The 20,103-nt window shown below is 45.1% G+C and overlaps 2 protein-coding genes across 2 annotated transcripts; both read right to left on the reverse strand.

Moving 5' to 3' along the window:
• Positions 1-6,578: 6,578 nt before the first annotated feature.
• On the reverse strand, positions 6,579-14,575 carry LOC101785945 (ABC transporter G family member 37). The gene is made up of 20 exons (XM_004969072.2): positions 13,786-14,575; positions 12,318-12,651; positions 12,159-12,235; positions 12,009-12,062; positions 11,819-11,909; positions 11,377-11,678; positions 11,009-11,290; positions 10,606-10,919; positions 10,280-10,440; positions 10,058-10,161; positions 9,829-9,979; positions 9,462-9,715; positions 9,055-9,387; positions 8,673-8,963; positions 8,493-8,576; positions 8,266-8,399; positions 7,944-8,171; positions 7,670-7,841; positions 7,287-7,541; positions 6,579-7,167 (listed from the first exon to the last, which is right to left on the reverse strand). The coding sequence occupies exons 1-20, from the start codon at positions 14,233-14,235 to the stop codon at positions 6,895-6,897; spliced, it is 4,344 nt and encodes a 1,447-aa protein (XP_004969129.1). The 5' UTR covers positions 14,236-14,575; the 3' UTR covers positions 6,579-6,894.
• A 4,827-nt stretch (positions 14,576-19,402) lies between these two features.
• LOC101764917 lies at positions 19,403-19,975 on the reverse strand. Its single transcript, XM_004971934.1, has one exon. It carries the CDS (start codon positions 19,973-19,975, stop codon positions 19,403-19,405), a length of 573 nt encoding a protein of 190 aa, XP_004971991.1.
• Positions 19,976-20,103: the final 128 nt, after the last annotated feature.

Below are 20,103 nucleotides of genomic sequence, written 5' to 3' on the forward strand. Positions count from 1 at the left end.
CCCCGACTTTGGGCATCTACCAGAAAAAGATGCTAAAAAGATAGTAACAATGCCCTTAGATTAACAAGCACAACTATTGCAATTTATGAAAGAAACAGGTATGAGACTCGATGAATGTCTTGGGCAAGTTGAGCTGCCAGCTGCACCGCCAGTTGAACCGAGATGGAACTTTGAGCTAGGCAAGTCTCTAATAAGGCCTGAGTTGGTACGGAGGCTATCAACAAAGATGTACAAATTCCATCAATGGTACATAATGGTACATGAAGGTGTCCGTCGAGTCGAGGGAGATATTCGACCTTAAGGTAAAATCGATAGATTTTTACAGCGAAAGCGAGAAAGTTCTGTGGCTAGAATTTAAGGATATATACGAAGTGTACCATAATGATGTCCTGGACGTCTCTCTGATCAGCGCCTGGGTTCTATAAGTGTCCGTTTATCTACATGTAAGTTTTGGCTCCTATCATTATTTTTTTGCATGCGTCACCGTACTAACTTCATCTTTCATTTTATGTAGGATGCTAATTCAGACGTGCCGACGAGAAGCGTACCTCCATATTGGCTTCATGGATCCATCCGTAGTTAACCAAAAACAGATACAGATCACGCCGGATAAAATCTTGGTGGAAGTATACAATTTCCTAGACAAACAAAAATTCAAGGATTTCATACTACTTCCATACAACTTCAAGTAAGTGTGTGTATATTGTCTACTTTCATTTTCTTTTTCCTTACCTGATTAATGTTAGGTAGTTCTAATATATATATGAACATTTACATATGCAGCTTACACTGGATCCTCATTATAATTGAGTCTGAAAGAAGCTACGTCACTGTCTTCGATTCGTTGAGGAAAGATCCGGTGGAGTATCGAGACATGCAAGACATGCTAGGCTTGTAATAATTCTGGACCTTTATCTCTAAGCAAAAGTTTGTTTCCTAAATTTTCACGTAACACTATATCATTCATTATTTTAATCCGCAGTGCATGGAGACAATTCATCACGACACACAAAGGTCCATTCAAATAAAATCTTACATGGAACACAGATTTCCCGGTACGTATGAAGTCTGCACATTTTGTACATTCTATAACATGAATATTTCATAACTTATTTTTTAACCACTGAAGTGCTTAAGATAGGAACCCGGGAATAATCTATGTGGCTACTACATCTGTGAGCACATGCACAGTTTTGTGGGACCCAAGGGACTAAAGATGACGCCGCACAACTTTAAAGTACGTAAAATAAACTATTAATAGTTAATTATTTTCTAGCTCCTTATATTTAATTCGTGTAACATTCACATATTTCCAAATTATAGATGTTAAATATTAAATATGGACTCTTGAAGAAGGAAAGAGTAGCGGCAATATGTGAAGGTCTCATTGGATTCCTTATGGACGAGGTGGTAAATCCACAAGGAGAATTTTATTACGATGGACGAAATTCAGACGCTCTGAGCAACATCTTGATGGGAAGATTGTAGATATATAGTTTGATTTGTATATATAATACGCTAAGATTTGTATAGTATAATAAGAATTGTATATATAGTAATCGTATAATTACTAGTTTCATTCGTTTAAATACTAGTTTGATTTCATTATAAAAAAAGTCTCAACAACTAAAGGTTAACAAAAGAGCCGGGGTACGTACATGATGTATGAAATTACAGGCGCGCGCGTCTGAAATTTCATGCAGGACTTTAGTCCTGGTTGGAAAACACAACCGGGACCAAAGGGGCACCCTTTACTCCCGGTTGGTAGGCCCTTTAGTCCCGGTTGGTAAAATCAACCGGAACTAAAGGGTACCTTTACTTCCGGTTGAAAGACCTGGGACTAAAGACCCTCCCCCCTTGTCTCAATTAGTTTATCCCAGATGAATTTTTGGGAGATTTACTCTCTACCAACCGGGACTAAAGGCGAGTTCTCTACTAGTGAATGCAACAGAAATTCGTTATGGTTGGAGGTGAGATCGATCGGGAATAAAGGGCGCAGAGGCGGTTAAAGCGTAAGGAGACCTCCAAACCGCCAAAAATGTCAAGTAATTTATTACGCGACGCATCTTTTCTTGGAAAATTCGTCCAGCGCAGCAGTTGGTGCAAGTACTACTAGTTGTTGGAGATGCAGGAGGATAATTCCGAAGACGAATGTTATCTTGGAAAATGGCTGCCTTCAATCCAATACTGACATTCTCTTTGGCTCTGGTGGCGTAACTAGGCCTGCCACTTGACAGATATGGCTAAACTCACTCTTGTTCATATTCAAATTCAAATAATTATTATTCACTTCTTACCCTTCCCAATCCCACGCATCCCAATCCCACGCATATCCGATGGATAATTAACTTTGTACTACATATATAGATATCCAATTCATTAATTGTACCCTTTCCGTACCCTACACTTCCCATTTCTAAATATCCATTGGGGGTATGTGTTGACACCGATTTTTAACCAGCGTCAACTGAAGAAGATAAGGTTCCGATAGCCGATGAAGGAGAGAGAAAAAAGCCATTGAAGACCCTGCGTTGGCCAAGGCCTACCACAGGCGATTGGGTTCTAGAAGCCAATAGAAGACTGGAGAAGATCCAACTGAAGCAAAATTGACTCCACCAGATAAGGGAAAGCATGAGGATTTATCTTTAGTAGTTTTAGAATAGCTGTAATAGTCATGATGTAATCGACTAGGATTTTAGCTTGCTTCAGGGTATAAATATAAGCCCATGAGCCTTGTAACAAACACTCATCAATCAATCAATACAACCTTTCGTCATCACGTCGCCAAAACCCTAGGAGTAGGAGTAGAGTAGATTCGACAAGTTCCTTCCTGCGCGTACGGCTGCATCGGTTTTGATCTTAGGCGAGCTTGTAAGTACCATCACCCGGTCATCACATGCTCTATCGGAACTTTCTAAGTTAAGTCTTATATTCTGATATTCGTGTGTATGGCTAGTTATCGAGTTATCTTAGATTGCAAGCAGAACTTTCTAGACTTTGTCCAATATTCTGTTTGTCTTCGACGTTGCTCACAATTATCAAGTTGTTTGATTTTATGAAGTGCATCGTATCGATCTCTTCATTTTATCAAGCACTCATAGTTATCGAACGGTTTAGATCTTGTTAGGTTGTCTTCATCAGCTCCTTGACCTTGTTTAAGCGTTCACCAATTATTTGATCGTATCGGCTAGTTAGATCTTGCATGCTTTTATTGCTTTATATATGCTAGGTCTGATAGATGTTTACTCCTGCCCCTCGTATTGCTAGCCGTTGGATCCTTAGAGTCAGAACGCTACTATTGAGAGCCGATGCATCGGCTGGTATCCATTTCTCACAGAAATGTGATGTCATCATTGAGCCGATATGTGCACGTACGATGCTTGCTGCCGCAAGCTTGTCTGTTAAGTTTGTGGGCTGAAGTTAATGTCCTCTCATTCGTGTTACCTTATCTAAGTTCAATACACTTATCATGATATTAATTAGATTTGTTAGCTTAATCAGCTCGTAAGCGATAGGCAAGAGGTCCTTGTTGCTATATTCTAATCTTTTAGATTAATAGGTTGATGTCAATAACTTCTCATTCGTGTTACCTTCAATACACTTATCAACTAGATTTGTTAGTTTATTTGATGTGCGCATGGTGAACAAGGGCTCTTTCCATGGCTGTTATATTACATTGCTTTATCTTAGCCCGTCGGCTCTTATAGCCGATGGAACATGCCATTAATGCTTTTTTTTATTTACACCGCATGATTTTGCTATGGTGTTTATTCCAAGAACGCCTACCCATAAATTCGAAAGACTTCGCTACCGATCGGCTGAGGAATTTAATGTTTATCTTGTCATGCCTTGCACCACTTGCGAGCTGATTTGAAGCCTGTACTGGAGTTAATCTCTCAGATCCTTCGTGTTCGTGTTGTTCGACGTAAAAATCAAATTTTGCGTAAATACTTATCCCTATGATTAAATTACAAGAGAAGTTGCTCGTGATCTTAAAGAAAATAGTCAGGCGGCTACAGGATGCTTTGCTCGGCAGCCGGAATATTTTACTATGCATGTGCATACAGTACAAGCATGAGTCGTACAGTGAGTAGTACTTGTGTTTAGCTAGGGACGCCGGTGCATTTGTCGTCCAGGCTACCTTCACTGTCCAGGCCCGTTTCTTAATTACGGTGGGCATCAGGTAGTTCAGTTGAGTCGAAGCCAGGCTACTGCAGTACTGCCTGCGCTTAGCCAAAAAAAAAAAAGGATTGATTTATTTATTTTTTTTGTTTTGTGCTGGCGCCTTTAGGAGGTTGAAGAAGACGATGAATCAGGCGGAGATGCATGCTTGGTCTCGAATAGTTCGAGCATGAGCAGATGCCAGGGTACTTTCCCCTGTGCCTGCGATGTTGGCGTCACCGCGCGCGTATACGTGCGCCGAATCGAATCGAGCGAAGCTTCCGCGCAGGTAAACAAAGCTAGTACAACCACGTGCCTGGTATACAGGTAATATTCCCACATCAGTTAGTTACCGGTTGCCGGTTGCGACTGGCAACCACAACCGCACCCGGTTTGGTTCGTTGAATACAATACTGGCGGGAATATAGTTCTTGCTCTCGTACGTCAAGGTAGCAGTTCCGGGTCTCGCCGATCGATCCGTTGTCTTCCACCTGCCGTCTCGTGATGAGTTTTGACGGCACTTCTCTGCTCGTACTCTGCTCGGCAACTGACCACTCTCTTTTGGCTAGCGATCGACCATGATTCATGAAGCTGCTGCACTCACGTTGCCGTCTTTCAAGTTTGTTCAGCGGGAGGAACATGAGCCGTGTGTGGAGTTTGTGGCAGGTTGACAATAAATAAGATGTTGGTGGGGGAAAAAGAACCAAGAATCCTTTTTACAAACGTGGTGACTTTGCTCACACGGTTGCATTAATGTTCCGTCACGCCGTATCATCACTGACGTGCTCCGCAGATATCATAGCTAGGGGTCCATATATACGAATGTACGTGGACTGTGTATGAGTCTGAGTACACGGCCATCATCCGTACGAGCTTCTACATCGTCTATAATACTCTACTAACAAGTACGGGTGGTGTTGTTGTTTCCCCTATTCGGCAGGTGGGTGACTGGAAATCATTTTTCTGTAATGATGAATTCAGTAATGCCAATCCTATATTTGGATCTATATAGAAAAGTTCAGATATCGACGGTGAAAATTATTCAAAATTGACTTAAGTATGGACTTGTATTCTTTTCTCTTCTTTTTTTTTGGTAAATTGGACTTGTATTCTCTTTTCTTTGCAAGAGAAATTGGACTTATATTCGTGATCAGAGGAAGATATAGGAAGTAGTAAAATTGGCATGTGTAAGCTGTGGGCGGCCGTTCTTAATTTGTGATGTGACCAGCGTACTGTACTAATAAGGACCATGGCACCGATTTTTCGGGAACACGAGAAATGCTCGCGTGCATTTCATCAAAACATGGATTATATCGTACCGATATTGTGATCACAGTAGCGCGGTTTGTGGCGTGCTAAAGATGTCAATTAGTACATGGTCCTTATGGACACTGGCCAACACTGTCGCGGTTTGATTATGTCGTGCTCCCGTCTCGCAATACATTGTGCATGCAGGGAATGAACTGGAATACATGCTCACATCCATCTCGGCTTTCTTACCGTTGACAGTTGACAACTTGACACGTTTGAATATTTTCATCGAGGCTCGCGGATTGGGCCCATCCAGGCGGCTGGATGGCTCCAAAGGGCCGGGAGTGCTTTGCAGGCCGTGCGTCCAAGTGCACCTGGGCCCTGGCCTCTGGACTCTGGTATCTTCTTCGGTTCTTCCTCCGTGAACACTGGCTGCTGCAACTGCAGTTACACGATCACTGCTCAGCAAGTTGGAGAGTCTACCGCACAGCGAAATTCCGTGGAGACATTTTTTTTCTTTGGAAAAGAAAAAGGTTTCATACTTTTTATCGGTAAGTTTCATACTTTTATTGAAAACGTACAAAAGTTTCGTTGCCCCTTGTTCGGTTTGAAGGGGATTGAGGGGACAATCCCCTCCAATCCTCTAATTCCCTTGGGAATGGGATTAACCGAATAAGACTTTATTCTTGCAGGAAAGGTCCAACTCTTACAAGTTCACAAAAGCACTACATCCACGTCTAAACACACGATTTCTCGCCTTCGCCACTTGTTCGTCCAGATTGCTCCAGTTACCTGCGTTCGGTTGGATTCAGTAACATACGCCATTTCTGCAGACACGAAAACCATCTATACAGCACTTCAAAGGGAGAAGTTGGAAAAAAAAATTTCTATCGACATCTTTTCTTCTTGTCGTCCAAATAGTCCAAGCAGTTTGGGAAGCCAATCGTACAAAAAATTTCAATTCGAGGAGCATCTTATTTCTCCACTGTTTTTTTCATTCTCTTCCTAGTCACCAAGTATATTCCACACGTGGATGTACTTGTATATCTCCCAGATTTTCGCAACATCCATGGAACCTTCTCTCTGTTACTGCCATGCAAATGAGCTGTTTAGAAAGCATAGGCAGTAGCAATCTGACATTGTGACGAAACAGCAAAGGCACTCGATGCACAAAATTTCTGGTTCCATTGATTCGTTAGAACGACGGTATATGGTTTACACTCTCCGAGAAGCTCTCCGTGCCTTTGACAGGTACCAGCTACAGCTGGTCAGGGCAGCAGGAGGCTCAACTCTTTACAAGGCTTTGTTAGCCTCTTCTAATATTTCTACTACATGCTTGAAATGTAAAATTACAAAATATTTCTACCATTTACATGATACCTACTTTTAACTGATTTGCAGTGGATGCTACCCAGTAACCGTGATGTGCATCCTCTGACAATAAATGAATGCAAAATTACGAATGGCCTGGGCCTCCCGCTCTCATCTCTTCTGGAAGTTGAACTTCATGATAGCGAAACTAAAAAGGAACGCGAAGAAAAAGGCCAGGGCAACGTGCACCACTGCCACGACCCACAGGAAGTCGTGACGGAAGCCAAAGTAATCTGTGATGAACTGCGCCACGGTTTTTTTCTGACCCCCAACCCCAACTTCGATTTCATGTTGGATGTCACCAAACTGGGAGGCGACCAATCCATACAGCGTCCACGCGACCGGGCAGACCCAGCTGTACCACCTCCACCAGACAGGAATTCTCTGAAGAAAAAGTCGAGTGCGCAGTGAGTCATACGAAAATTGGCAAAGTGCCAAACTCTACAAACAGTAAGGAGTGAAAAAAAAAAGGAAAATGCAAAGCCAACAGGTGAATGACTTACAGGTCGAGGGATCAGATATCCTGAGAAGAGGTTCCACACGTTATAGAACGCTGATGAGATGATAGCCGCTATGCTTTCATTCGGAGTCAAACCAACCGCCATCATCCCATAGAACGTGAAGTAGAGCAGCGTAAAGTACATGAAGAACAGGTACCAGAGGAACTTGGCAACAGTCCACTCAAATCCAATCATCGAATAGACCAGCACACCATATATCAGAGTCTGGACAAAGACGTACGGGAATTCAATCACAACCTACAAAAGGATGAAACAAAGTTGTTAGGTTCTCGGGTCAAATGAATCCTAGTTAGACTTCAAGGGCGTTTCATCCTTTTCATCCGTGCATTGTAACTAGAAAAGCAAGGACTGTTAAGATAAATTACCTGTCCAAATGCATATGGGAAAGCTGAATACATGCCAGCTGCTCTTTCTCGGTAGAAGACTGTTCGCTCCACCACCACCACTGGTTGAACAGAACCACCGTTCTGAACTCCAATATACAGAACTGCAGCATACATTGATCCCATGGCATTGAACAGATCCTGTTGTCTTCTACTGCACCAAGATACGAGTAAGGCATTAGAATATATACTACACAAAGTGGCTGCTATTGCCTGATAAACGGAGGCAAAGAGAAAAACAAGCTAGAAGGTGTACGTTTTTGAACCAAGGTCCCAGAACATGGTTCCAAACATGAGTGCAATGACGATGGTGAAGAGTAGTCTAACTGCTGTGTAAGATGGGTTCCTCCAATATGATAACTTCTGCTTCCACAAGCAAGCTAGGCATTGAGTAAGGAACGATCTTGAGTACTGCGTAGGGAAGTTAATATCACTAGAGCCAGGAGGTGGTGTGCTCAGCTCCTCTATGAGTTCCTTGTTCCTTCTGAAATAACAGAAACGAAAAGCGGTGATTAGAGTTGTCATCCAAAGGCACCTATCCTCTGCTGTAGTTCTGAGTGGCATGCAGGGAGGCTTACTGGTATAATTCTGATTGCTTGTAGATTTCGCAGAAATCAACCCCGAGCATCTCCTCCTGGGCACTAGATGACACTTCCAACATCCAAGTTGCTGGGTTATATCCGTCAGTTATCTTACTAACACCTTCAATTCCCTGAACAAATGAATTGGAATTCAGATCACGTGATTTAGCAGGCAATAAGTGTTGCAACATGCAGCAATAACAGTTAATTTTACTTGTACTCACCTCAAAGTATTCAATCAGTTGAGAGGAATTCTGGCCCACTGGACCAACATATATCTCTTCACCTCCCCTCTTCATTAGGAAAAGCTGTAATTGAAACATAATTATTACAAGTCAATATATGCCCTTGTTTACTAATGAAAGTAAAATATACAAAATACAACAACAAAACTAATCGGTTACCTCATCGAATGCCTCAAATATGTCAATGCTTGGCTGGTGGATGGTGCAAACAACAGTCCTGCCAGTGTTGACAGTGTTCCTTACAGTCCTCATCACAATTGCAGCTGCACGAGCATCAAGACCAGAAGTTGGCTCATCCATGAAAATTATCGATGGGTTGGCAACAAGCTCCACAGCAATAGTTAGCCTCTTGCGTTGCTCCGTTGACAGGCCACTCACTCCAGGAAGTCCAACAAGTGCACCCCTCAATGATGTGAGCTCTACAAGATCCATGACCTCCTCGATGAACATCTGTTATCACAAGTGAGCAGATAAGGTCTCCAATCAGCTGAGAATAAACTTCAAGCTTGATTATTTGCTTATATTTGTAAATTTAACAAACCTTTCTTGTTTCTAAATTAACATCTGAAGGAAGGCGCAGCCATGCAGAAAATAATAGTGACTCGTATACTGTTACATGTGGTGAATGAATATCATTTTGCTCACAGTATCCTGATACGCGTGCAAAGGTCTCTTGTTTCTTTGGATAGCCTGAGATGGTGATATCTCCCTCAATATAGCCTCCAGTTTTTCTGCCTGCTAATACATCCATCAGAGTAGTCTTTCCGGCTCCACTAACACCCATCAATGCAGTAAGGACTCCTGGCCTAAAAGAACCACTAACACCCTTCAAAAGCAGCAGGCGGTCTTCTATTACGCCTTGTGCTTTCATTGCCTGTGTGAAAATCAATATGATCAGGTAAAAGATGTTGAGGGAATTTGTATTTGAACTTTAGAAAGGAATATTACCTCTGGCATGTCGACTGAGTATCTAATGTCGTTAAAGGTAAGTGACAAAGGTGCAAATGGGAGTACCATCCCCTTCCTGTTATGACTAGAATCCTCACTGGTAGCCACAGAGTTTTGGCCAACACTGTTGGACAACTCCAATTCCTGCCTCTTAGATTTCTTTTTCTTTTGTCCCTCTATGGCTTCACCAGTTAAGTTGGCATGCTTTTCTTTCAATTCCTCTTCAGACAGTGATCCGTGAGAGTCAGCGAACGCTGTCAGAAAGGGCACGTAGCTACAGTTAGTACCATTTAACTCACAGATGCTGATTTGTTATTTTGGGTGCTATAAAATATATATATATAATGTGCCTTATGAATGTACTTACGACTCAAAACTGAAAGAGCTACAGTGTAGAGCAAGTTGAAGAGGAGTGTGTATCCAATCAAGGCACCAAGGCCAATCCAGTACCACTTAGCTTCAGTAAAGATGCCACGAGACTTGAGAACATCAATTCCCAAGGTTGTTCCGTTTTGAATCTGTTTCAAGCAAATGCATGTTGGTTTTCAATTCTTCAATTTCTTATTCTACTGCTAGTCAAGATATGGGATACTTACTTGGCTCCAACTGCGCCCCAAAAATTCATTTGTTGAAATAGCATTCTGTGCATATGATAGAGGAGAGATCCAGTAACCCCAAATCCACCATTTCTTGATATTAGCTGGGAAAGAAGAAGATAGATAAGAATAAATGTATAGACAACAACAACCCTTAATAGCACTGGTGTCAAGTAAAGATAGTATCATTTTTAGGTTATCACGGCCAGTTCAGTTACTCACGTCTTGCAAGGACATAGCCACCCAGTGTTTGGAAAGCCAACAGTGCTAAGGGCCCAAAGGTGTGAGACACAACCATGTCTCTTCCAATTCCAGCAATGAAGCGGAAAAGTGCAGATGACATCTGATTGAGTGCGAGGAGCAGCAGATACTGCTTAAAGAACCTGAGCACAAGCAATCATTCAGACTTCATAAATAAATGTGTTTATCATGAAAATGTTCGAATTGATTATTTCTAGTTAGAAAAGAATTAAGTGTCGTGACAGCCGAAAGGAGCATATATTTCGTGGATTCTCAGGCATAAGACAAAGTGTTTGAGTGCATCTTACCTGCCCACACTGGGATCAAATCCGACAACAAAGTATGTGATGAAAACGTAAATCCCAACTTCCAAAAATGTGATAGGGATCTGAAGAATCCATGATGGTATGGTGTAGGCCCATGCAGGGAAGAAGAGAAGATCCCTCTGCTTGAAGAAAACAGGCAGTTTCATGACAGTCATGGCAAGCTCTGCGAAACCATTGAACATGATTGTATCGAGGGCAAAGAAAAGCGCTCCCATGTAGATGCTTCCATAAACAAAATCATGCTTCATTTCGGTACGGAAAAATGTGGTCATTACGATAAATGCCATAAGAGTAAGCTGCAACAATAAAGGAAAAGGTTCAGTTTGTTGGCATCTAATCTTCATCTTAATAATCAAAGTGAGAATAATTAAATATTTGAACTTACATTAACAGCCTTGAAAATGTACATAAATGCGTTCCTCTTCATGAGTAGAAGTTCCCTATCAATAGTGGCCTTGAGCAACTCCATCCTGTTGACACCATACTTTGAAGTAGCTAGAGCAGCAGGGTGGCTCCGGGTCCTATCAAACGGCTCTGAAAGTTCATTTTGTATGGACCGGCCCACGTGGAATGTACGGAATGCATCTGCAAATTTCTTCACAGGCACAAAACGGTATGGCCTGTCCTGCCTATACCAGTACTGCCCCTGGTCTTTGCTTGAAGTCACCTTTTGAATACATTAAACATATCAGTGCACTTCATCTTTAAGAATCAAAATCATAAGATGACATGAGTTATAGATCATGCACATACTTCCTGCAAGAAGTCAGCAACACCCTTTCTGGCAGGGCATCTGAAGCCCATGAACTCAAAGAACTCAAGCACATGTTCTCGGGGACCCTGGTACACAACATGTCCATCAGAGAGGAGTATTATGTCATCGAACAAGTTGTATGTTTCAGGCGCTGGCTGGAGCAAGGAAATGACTGCAGTTCCGCCAAGGATGTGGATAGTCTGCCTAAGGGAATTCACAATCTGGTATGTGGTTGAGCTGTCCAGTCCAGTGGATATCTCATCCATGAACAGAGCTCTTGCCGGACCAACAAGCATTTCACCTAAGCATTGAAGACATGTCAGAAGGTCAGAATGTGTATTCTAGCTTTCTTTTTTTTGGCAGGATAAAAAAAAGTCGAGTGCTATGAGGGGATGAAACACTCGGGCATGCTCTAGACAGCCCCGTTGATAATTTCCATACCTGTTGTGACACGCTTCCGTTGACCACCAGAAATACCCCTCATCATCTCATTTCCTACCACTGTGTCAGCACAGGCCTCCAATCCTAATATCTGCAGGTATATAACCGAGCAGCAGGCATCAGATTTGAATCACGTGACCACAAAAACTATCATTGTGTTACAGCTAGATCCACAGCTAGCAAAATGTACCTTCAGTATGTAATCTGTAACAATACTTGATTCTTGTCCACCCATAGCTGAAGCCTACAGGAGTTAAAATAAAGAACCAACTGTTACCTACTTGGTTACTTGCAAATAAATAGGTATAATAATATATCGAATTACAGATAACAGCCTTACCTTCATATACACATCGATATCGTGATCTGGCTTGATGTTCGCTGCCTTTTCCCTTCTGGCCAACTCAGTGAGCATTTCTAAACCAAGGTGAACAACAAAGTTTAGGGCATAACCCATTGAATGTTGTCAAACAAGCCAATGCTCATGTGCGTTGCATACCGTATCTAGTGCCAACACCTTGGCAACGCGCCGAGAATTGCAATGTCTCCCTCACGGTCATCTCCCCGATGTGGAGATCGTGCTGGCTGATGTACGCGGCAGTCCTCTCGGGGACAAACTCGTTCATCCCGTGCCCGTTGTAGGTGACCTTCCCCGAGACCTTGAGGTCTTTGTCGAGCTTCCCGGCCAGCGCCAGGAGCAAGGTGGTCTTGCCCGACCCGGGAGGCCCCAGCAGCAGAGTCATCCTCCGGGGCTTGACGATCCCGCTGACGTCGTGGAGGACGGTCATCGGCTGCTTCCTGCTCGGGAAGATGTGGAGCGCGTTCCCGATGGACTGGAGGGAAAGAAAAAAAAAACATCCATTTTAGCATGCTCAGGCCTCAGGCACATGAATTAGCTTCTCCAATGAGTAATCACGAACTCGCGGCAGTTAAGCGACAAGGGTGCGAGTACTTGAGCACGCGCGCCAGACGCTCGACGAAATGCCGCAGAGCCGCGGGGCCGCGGCGCGGGGAGCTGACGTCATGATGGCGATCCTCGCGGTGTGGATGGAGGAGGTGCGGGGGGTGGTGCGATGCGAGGCAAGGCGCCGCTGGTAGGGGTAGCGCCGGCGGCCGCGGCGGCTATGGGTGGTGGTTGGTGGCGGATGGCGGGAGAGGTCGGGTGGAATGTCCGTTTCTTTCCCTTTCCAAATTTTTAAGCGGAAAAAGGCAGTTGGTTAGTTAGGGAGAAAGTGAGCCTGGTCTGTCGTTGGACTGGTTCTCGCAAAAGATTGGGCCTTTGCTGGGCTCCACCAAATCTGCTCCCTTTTTTCTTGTTGCCTTTTTAATCAAACTATATAAAACCAAAGAAATTTCAAGCTGCTGCTTCCACCAAGAGAGAGAAAAAAATATGTTCGCTGGCTACGGCCAGGTTCGCTTGGTGCAGGTAGCTAGCTGCAGGAAGCCGAAATGTTGGAACGGCTCAACGCCTCAACCCGTGGTTGGTGCCGTCAGTCGACACCCAAACCAGCTAGCTCGATCGCGTGCAAACTGCTAAGTTGAGTAACTCAATGCGACCTATGTTACTATCCTGCAGTCGCCTTCGTTCACACGAGGCAAATCTCTCGTCGACCATTCGACCCGTGTACCAGGCCCAAGCCAGCCGGAAATGGTCACAGCCTCACAGGTCACTCGTCACCTACCCCTAAGCTATCGAGTAAAGAACGCAACTTGCTGCTAGCAAGAGAACCCAAGAAAAATCATCCTCCTCCCCAGCTGCCTGTTTTCCCCGCTCCGGCCGGCGTCGCTGTCGAGCACGCCAAGTAGCAACCATAAAGAAATCAACCGGGCTACGTTTTGCTGTGTAGCTCTGCCATGACCGTGACACATGCATGCATCTCTATATCCGACCGACAAATAATAACTTGTTATTAAGAAAATAAAACTGAGAAAAAAAAGAGAAGAGAAGGTCCAGTGTGATGGATCACCTCGATGGTGTTGGTGACGGAGTTGATGAGCGTGGGGAGCCCGCGGTCGCCGACGTGCACCTGGGCCTCGACCTCGAGGTTCTCGTAGCGCACCTCGATGGTGGGGTAGTCGATGCCGACGCGGTCCATGCGCTCCTTGAGCTTGAGGAGGAATCGCTCGTGGTCGTCGTCGGCGGCGCGGACGAGGCGCTCGATGAGGGCGCGCGACTCCCGGGCGCCGAGCCGCCCCACGTCCACCTCCACCTTCTCGCCGTCCTCGTCCAGCGCCAGGATGCCCCGCCGCACCCGGTCGTACGTCGGCAGCCGCTCCAGCGCCGCCCACCGCAGGGCCTCCTCGTCGTCCTCCTCGTCGTGGAACCGCGACGACTGCCGCGAGAACACGTCGTCGCCGCGCCGCCATAGCGAGCTGTCCCGACGCAGGCTCGTCACCCGGTGGATCTCCCGATCCATGGCTCTAGCGTAGACTACTGCTTGCTGCTGCTACCTCTCCGATCAATTCTTGCTTCGGTTCCTGAAAGCTCGGTCGATCGATCAGAGTAATTAATTGAGCTTGAACAACAACTCCGTGGTCGGAGCTGTCAGCCTTTGGCTGCGTGTGTGTGCTGAGCTTGCCGGAGGAAGGAGAAGCCGCTATATATACGGAGGCCGTGGCTGCGAAGTTGGTGAGGACCAGAGGGAGGGAGCGCGCCCTTTATCTTTCCTTGACCCTTGACCGATCCCTCACACACACACAGAGACTTGTTAAGTATTTCCTGCTACTAGGACATTGCTATTCTAGCTTGGACTCGGCATGGGCTGCGGCGGATTTGATTTCATTATTGATTGGCCGTTGCAATTCGCGCGCGTGTTTATAACTCTGGCGGGCCGCGGGAGCTTCCTGGCATCAACCGGGGAGCTTGTCTTTGTCCGGGCTGCTCGGAGAGGCGGTCAACAATCAACATGCAGCCCCCCCGTGGGACCCACACTGACAGAGGAACTGCTTCGTTCGGGGCTGCTTCCTTCTCTTGAGAATGTGGTCCTGTTCAATTCAGCGGTAGGTGGTGGCCTGATGGGATACCCCTGATGCTGATGTGGCCGGTCGACTGGCTGCTCATCCAAGGCTTGAATAAAAATCCTATCCTATTGCTGCTCCGTTGTTTGCTAATCGTAGCTGTAGCTGAACAAATCCCTGTCAGCTAGGATCAAGGGGTATGCGCTATGGACCGTCGGATCGGAGATCCGACGGCTCTCGGCGGTGCTACTGGAGTCGACTTGTGTGTATGTCGACACGAATGTTGACCACACGAGCATTGACTGGTCAGTGTGATCGTGATCGTTTAGTATTAAGATTTATCTTGTGCGAGCCAATTTCGTTTGTGTTGAAATTGCTTGCTTGCTCGCGTTGGGTTTATTCAGGTTGCTGTTTATTGTGTCGCTTTCGAGTTCAGAAAATGTTTAACATTATCTGGACTTCTTTCTGTTATGTATGTCTCTTAGCAAAGGTTGCGGTCCAATTCGAATATTACAATAGCAATTTTCATGCGTCATTTTTCTCAGTTTCTAGCTTGCTTGTTTGTATATATTGTATATACGGACAGACCATTGTTGTGCAGCTGCTCCAAAGTACAGTCCGGTGTCACTTTCTTGGGGAACTGGCTAGGACGATTTAAATTTTAAGCCTAAGGGAATAGTACAGCATAGCATGTTTTTCTCAAGTATTCACCGTCTCAATCTTTTATTGTTGCCCGGTGGCTTCTCAGTAACGAGTGGGCTTCACCGCAGCTGTCCTTTTAACGTCCTTTCATATCCTATTATCTTTCTCAGGATTATTGTATTCTAGGAAAAAAGAAGTTTAGCATTGTTCCAAAGGAGTAGGTGTTGACAGTTTCGTGCCCTCTGATGAAAGGCTTTGAGTCTAATTCCCTAGCTAGCTAAAAGGAATTAATTAATTAACAATGTTTGTGTACATATAATCGAGTCAAATGTTTGAATTCCTTCGCTGATGACCAGGAAACTGCTTACCTTTGAGCTTCTCTTTTTCGCGTTCAGCTTGTATGATTGATTCAAATCGGTTATTTGATCGATTCAGTTTAGTTATTTGATTTCATCCACTGTAAACCTGCCCTCATGTTTGACTCTGATGATTTGGATATCACGCAACGACATGGTGATGTATGTATACGAGTTGTAGGAAAATAAGGTGCTGTTATATTTAAGTGCGAGGAACTCGCCATTTCTAACTTAGGTTGCTTAAAATTGTTGATTTGTCCCCTGGACTTGACAAAAATCGCTTGACCGATGATTTCATATCATTTCTTGGTTACTTGACCGAATTCCAGGTGATTTGAATCACCTTATGTTTTGCTTGCGAGTTGAAGTATTCAGTTAAGTAAAATTGGTAAAAGGACATAGTAGTGTTATCACATTACGTGGAATTCCGAAGGGAAGCGTTTGACGCCGAAATTCTATAATATGTTGGTTGGACATAAAAACTGGTCATAAACCGCAATCTTCATACATTGATGAAAGGTACTAAAGTGTTCTTGCCTAGTCCACTCAGTGTTCGAGTATACTATCGCACCATGCAACACACTTCATTCCAGACCAATTTTTGACTGATTTCAATTTCTATGTATATTCTTTTGGTGAAATTGTAGGAACACTGTTGATTTTCACCGGTTTGGGAAACTGAGGGTTGGAACATGATAAGATCCCACAGTCCCACAGTGCACAATCCAACCTAACACCAGGTAAGATCCAATGCATGTGAAGGTAAATTAGGGGGTGTTTAGATCTTTAGTCCGAATTAAAATTCATGTCACATCAAATATTCGGAGGCTAATTAGAAGGACTAAACATGAGCTAATTATTAAACTAATTACATAGATGGAGGCTAATTCACGAGACGAATCTATTAAGCCTAATTAATCCATCATTAGTGCATGGTTACTGTAGCATCATATTATCAAATCATGGACTAATTAGGCTTAATAGATTCATCTCGCAAATTAGTCTCCATCTGTGCAACTGGTTTTATAATTAACCTATATTTAATACTCCTAATTAGTATCTAAACATTCGATGAGATAGAAATTTTAGGAGGTGCTAAAGAAACAAACAACCCCTTACTCAACGTTCCTATCTTCGACAGCTACCTCCTTAATAGTTCCGTGATATCTCCTTCTAACTTCAGCAATCCCTATCACACAGAACAATAATTCATGCAGACGACACCCATAGCAGCCAATGTGTGTATGTAACTCGCTCTTTCTCTGACGCACGAGCTTTGAATTGAGAAGAAGGGCCGTGCTGACAGAAGTGCCACTTGAGGTGTCGTTTCTGACAAGATGACGACCATCCTCGATTTAACTTCGTCCAGTGGCCGCAACCTGTACGAATTTCTTCTGCGATGAGATCACCGACCTGGACAGGTATTTGGAAGAAGAAGAACTGATGCAGAGTGGACTACTGAATTGAGGAGCGAACAGCGGCAGCGTACATCCATGGCGATGCCGTTCCGTGCCTGTCTTGGAACTGAAGTGTTGTTTCCATTGCAGTGACGGTCCAAGTTGGACATGTGTTGAGGGAAGAGGAACCAGAGGAGAGAATTCAAATTTCTAAGTCTGGTGCGCGTGCGTGATGTTGTGTTGATGAGCACGTCATCCCTGACTCCGGTAATCGCAGGGAAAAAAGGTTACGAAGCACCTTTTTTTAGCGAAAACCTGCCGGGTATTTTGGAACCTTCAGCGGGGGACACTAGTGCATGCCACTGGGCGTTTTATGATCGAGCGATGCTTAATGTTCCTCCATTTCATTTCACGAGAGAATTCCACAGTCTAACTGTTTCTACTCCAGATCAGCAAAATCAAACTCCTTTTGGCCAAATTCACATTGTCACCAAATAAAGTTTAACCATTTCAACAGGGCACAAGACTGCAATTCCAAGTTCATACCCCCAAAGCCGTGAGAACGGAGGTGCTAACACCTCAGATGCCAGTCCCCACCTTCTCACTCACCAAACCCTAAAGGTCTCCCCCAAAAGGTCAGACAGACGGAAGCACGTACCCTGATCATTTCGTCTACGGAATACAACGACGGCTTCGAAACCTGACTCTGACTGCATGTACTGACTCTGACTGCATGTGAACAGGGCTAGCTAGGTTTTATTTCTCAGAGGCAGAGGCTGACCACCAGGCCGATCGGTGTCCAGCACGGAAGAGAGCAAGAAAACTTCAACGCCGGAAGCGGAATGGCGGAGGCGTTTAGCAAGTCTCCGGCGCTAAGATATACTACTACTGTTATTTTGTTAACCTCCTTTATTAATGCTCTTCTTGTTCTTCAATGAAATTTTAGCAGCTATTGATTCCAACTGAAAAAATGGAAACGAGAACAGAGTACGGGGCGTCTTGCAAGAACCGGCTCTACTCAAACTCAACGCTGACTGTAATCGATTCCCTGGAAGCAGCCGAAGCTTCCAATGGCTGAAGCTGATACGCAAGTGCAGAACGACCGCGGCGTGCTTTGGATCGTCGAGTTGTGTGATCGATCAGCAGCCCAGATCAACATATTCTCGCTGCCTGAACAATCTGAAAACGCATGTGCGAAGTTGGAGGAGCTGCCGATCCTCACAGGTTGGACTTTGGTCCTGCGGACCAGGAGGAACCAAGAAGGATTGACATTGACTGCAGCCAAGTGGTGTGAGGGAGCAGGCGGTCAAACTTTCCTTGTGTTCCGCATGAGAAGGACGAACTGATTACTGATCAATGCAAACAGTCTTGACCAATCATCGTCCTCACGGCAGTAGGTGCAACAACTTGAGACGCCGGAACAGCAGTACGGTCTCAAGGTCAACACACACAGTAACTGAACAGTTTTACTTTCCGTTTTCAGACATACGGTACAACAGCTTGAAAATCCAGAGCACTACCATACGTACAGTGTACTAGTACGGGAGGAAGTGAACAAGTGCTGACCGGGTACTAGAAGCAAAAGATGTATATATCCATATTTGTTCCTTTATACTCCATCCGTCCCAATTTACTGTTCGTTTTGACTTTTCTAAATACAAAACTTTTAATATGAATCTAGATGTATGTATGTATGTATGTTCAGATACATAGCAAAAGCTATGTATCAAGAAAAATTATAACAAGTAGTAATTTAGGACGGAGGGAATAATACTACTAGTAGAAGTACAATTCCTAGCCTATCAATCCACAAGAAGGTACACATAGCCGTTACACTATCATCAGTTCATCACTAGTACTAGTTGAGAAAAATAAAGACAGATCTTCCGACTTCCGTCTTCCTGGAACCTGGATGCCTGTTTATTGCTGTTTCAGTTATAAAGCCTCATTCAGAAAGAGGTTGTACCTAGCTTAGTCGTCTGCAGCCGTTCACAATAAAAACCCCTCGGCGTGCCTAGCTTCTATACTTAGAAGTACATAGCTAGTTTGAGGCTTGTCAGAAGCCTCCGAGTGAGGAACTGCACGCCCATTATTGTCAGATTACATAGCGTCTAACTGAATTCGAATTCTATGCGACTCGAATTCAGATGGCTTTCTAACAAAAAACAAAATTCGAATCTGAATTCGAATTCTATACCTGTTCTTTGTTCCTTCCTACTTTCTGTTTATTATCAGAAAACCTCCGGGTGGAAGCGGCCGGTCATGGAAGGCCCCCCCTGCGGTTGCGCGCGCCTGAGGAACATGGACAGCGCGTAGCTGTCCGTCTCCAGGCTCCTGACACGCTCCTGGCAGCCGGCGAGCTGCCGCTGGAGCTCCCGGTTCGCCGTCTCCTTCTTGTTGTCCAGCCGGTGCTGGAGGAGCACGGCCTTCTTCAGGACGCGGTTCTCCTGCAGGGCCACCACGTCCCGCCCCACCGCGACGGAGGCGTCGAAGTCGTTGAGGAACGTGGCGGCGCGGGCCCTGGCGTCTTCCACGTCCGCGGCGCTCAGCATCTCATTGATGAGTCTCTCGATCCATGCCGCGTGGCCGCTGCCGCCTGACGGGACAGGGGCGGCGCTCCGTGCCTTAGCGGCGGCGGGGGCGGGGGCGTGACGGACGTCGTCGTCGATGATGTCAGGAGCGGCGCCTTCGCCGGCGTCATGCTCGGGATCAAGCCGCAGGTTGACCAGGCGCTCGATCGCCAGGTCCAGGTCCCTCTCGCACTGCTCCAGAGCCCGCTCCGTCTCGGCGGAGTTGGCCGCCATGCCAGCAGCACCGGCTTGGTCGATCGGCGACGACAAGTGCAGTGAGAGCAGGAGGGCAGACAGCGCTCGTAGGAGAGGCAGAGAGCTAGTCGCAATCACGAGATGTGATAATAAGGCAGGAGCGGACC

Source organism: Setaria italica, chromosome V, assembly GCF_000263155.2.
Source record: "Setaria italica strain Yugu1 chromosome V, Setaria_italica_v2.0, whole genome shotgun sequence".
Taxonomy (NCBI): domain Eukaryota; kingdom Viridiplantae; phylum Streptophyta; class Magnoliopsida; order Poales; family Poaceae; genus Setaria; species Setaria italica.

Coding starts and splice junctions, on each gene's coding strand:
- LOC101785945 (XM_004969072.2), bottom strand. CDS start 14,235: ATGGATCGGGAGATCCACCGGGTGACGAGCCTGCGTCGGGACAGCTCG. Junction 11,910..12,008: donor TTACAGATTACATACTGAAG/GTACATTTTGCT, acceptor ATATACCTGCAG/ATATTAGGATTGGAGGCCTG. Junction 7,168..7,286: donor GATATCTGATCCCTCGACCT/GTAAGTCATTCA, acceptor CTTTTTCTTCAG/AGAATTCCTGTCTGGTGGAG.
- LOC101764917 (XM_004971934.1), bottom strand. CDS start 19,975: ATGGCGGCCAACTCCGCCGAGACGGAGCGGGCTCTGGAGCAGTGCGAG.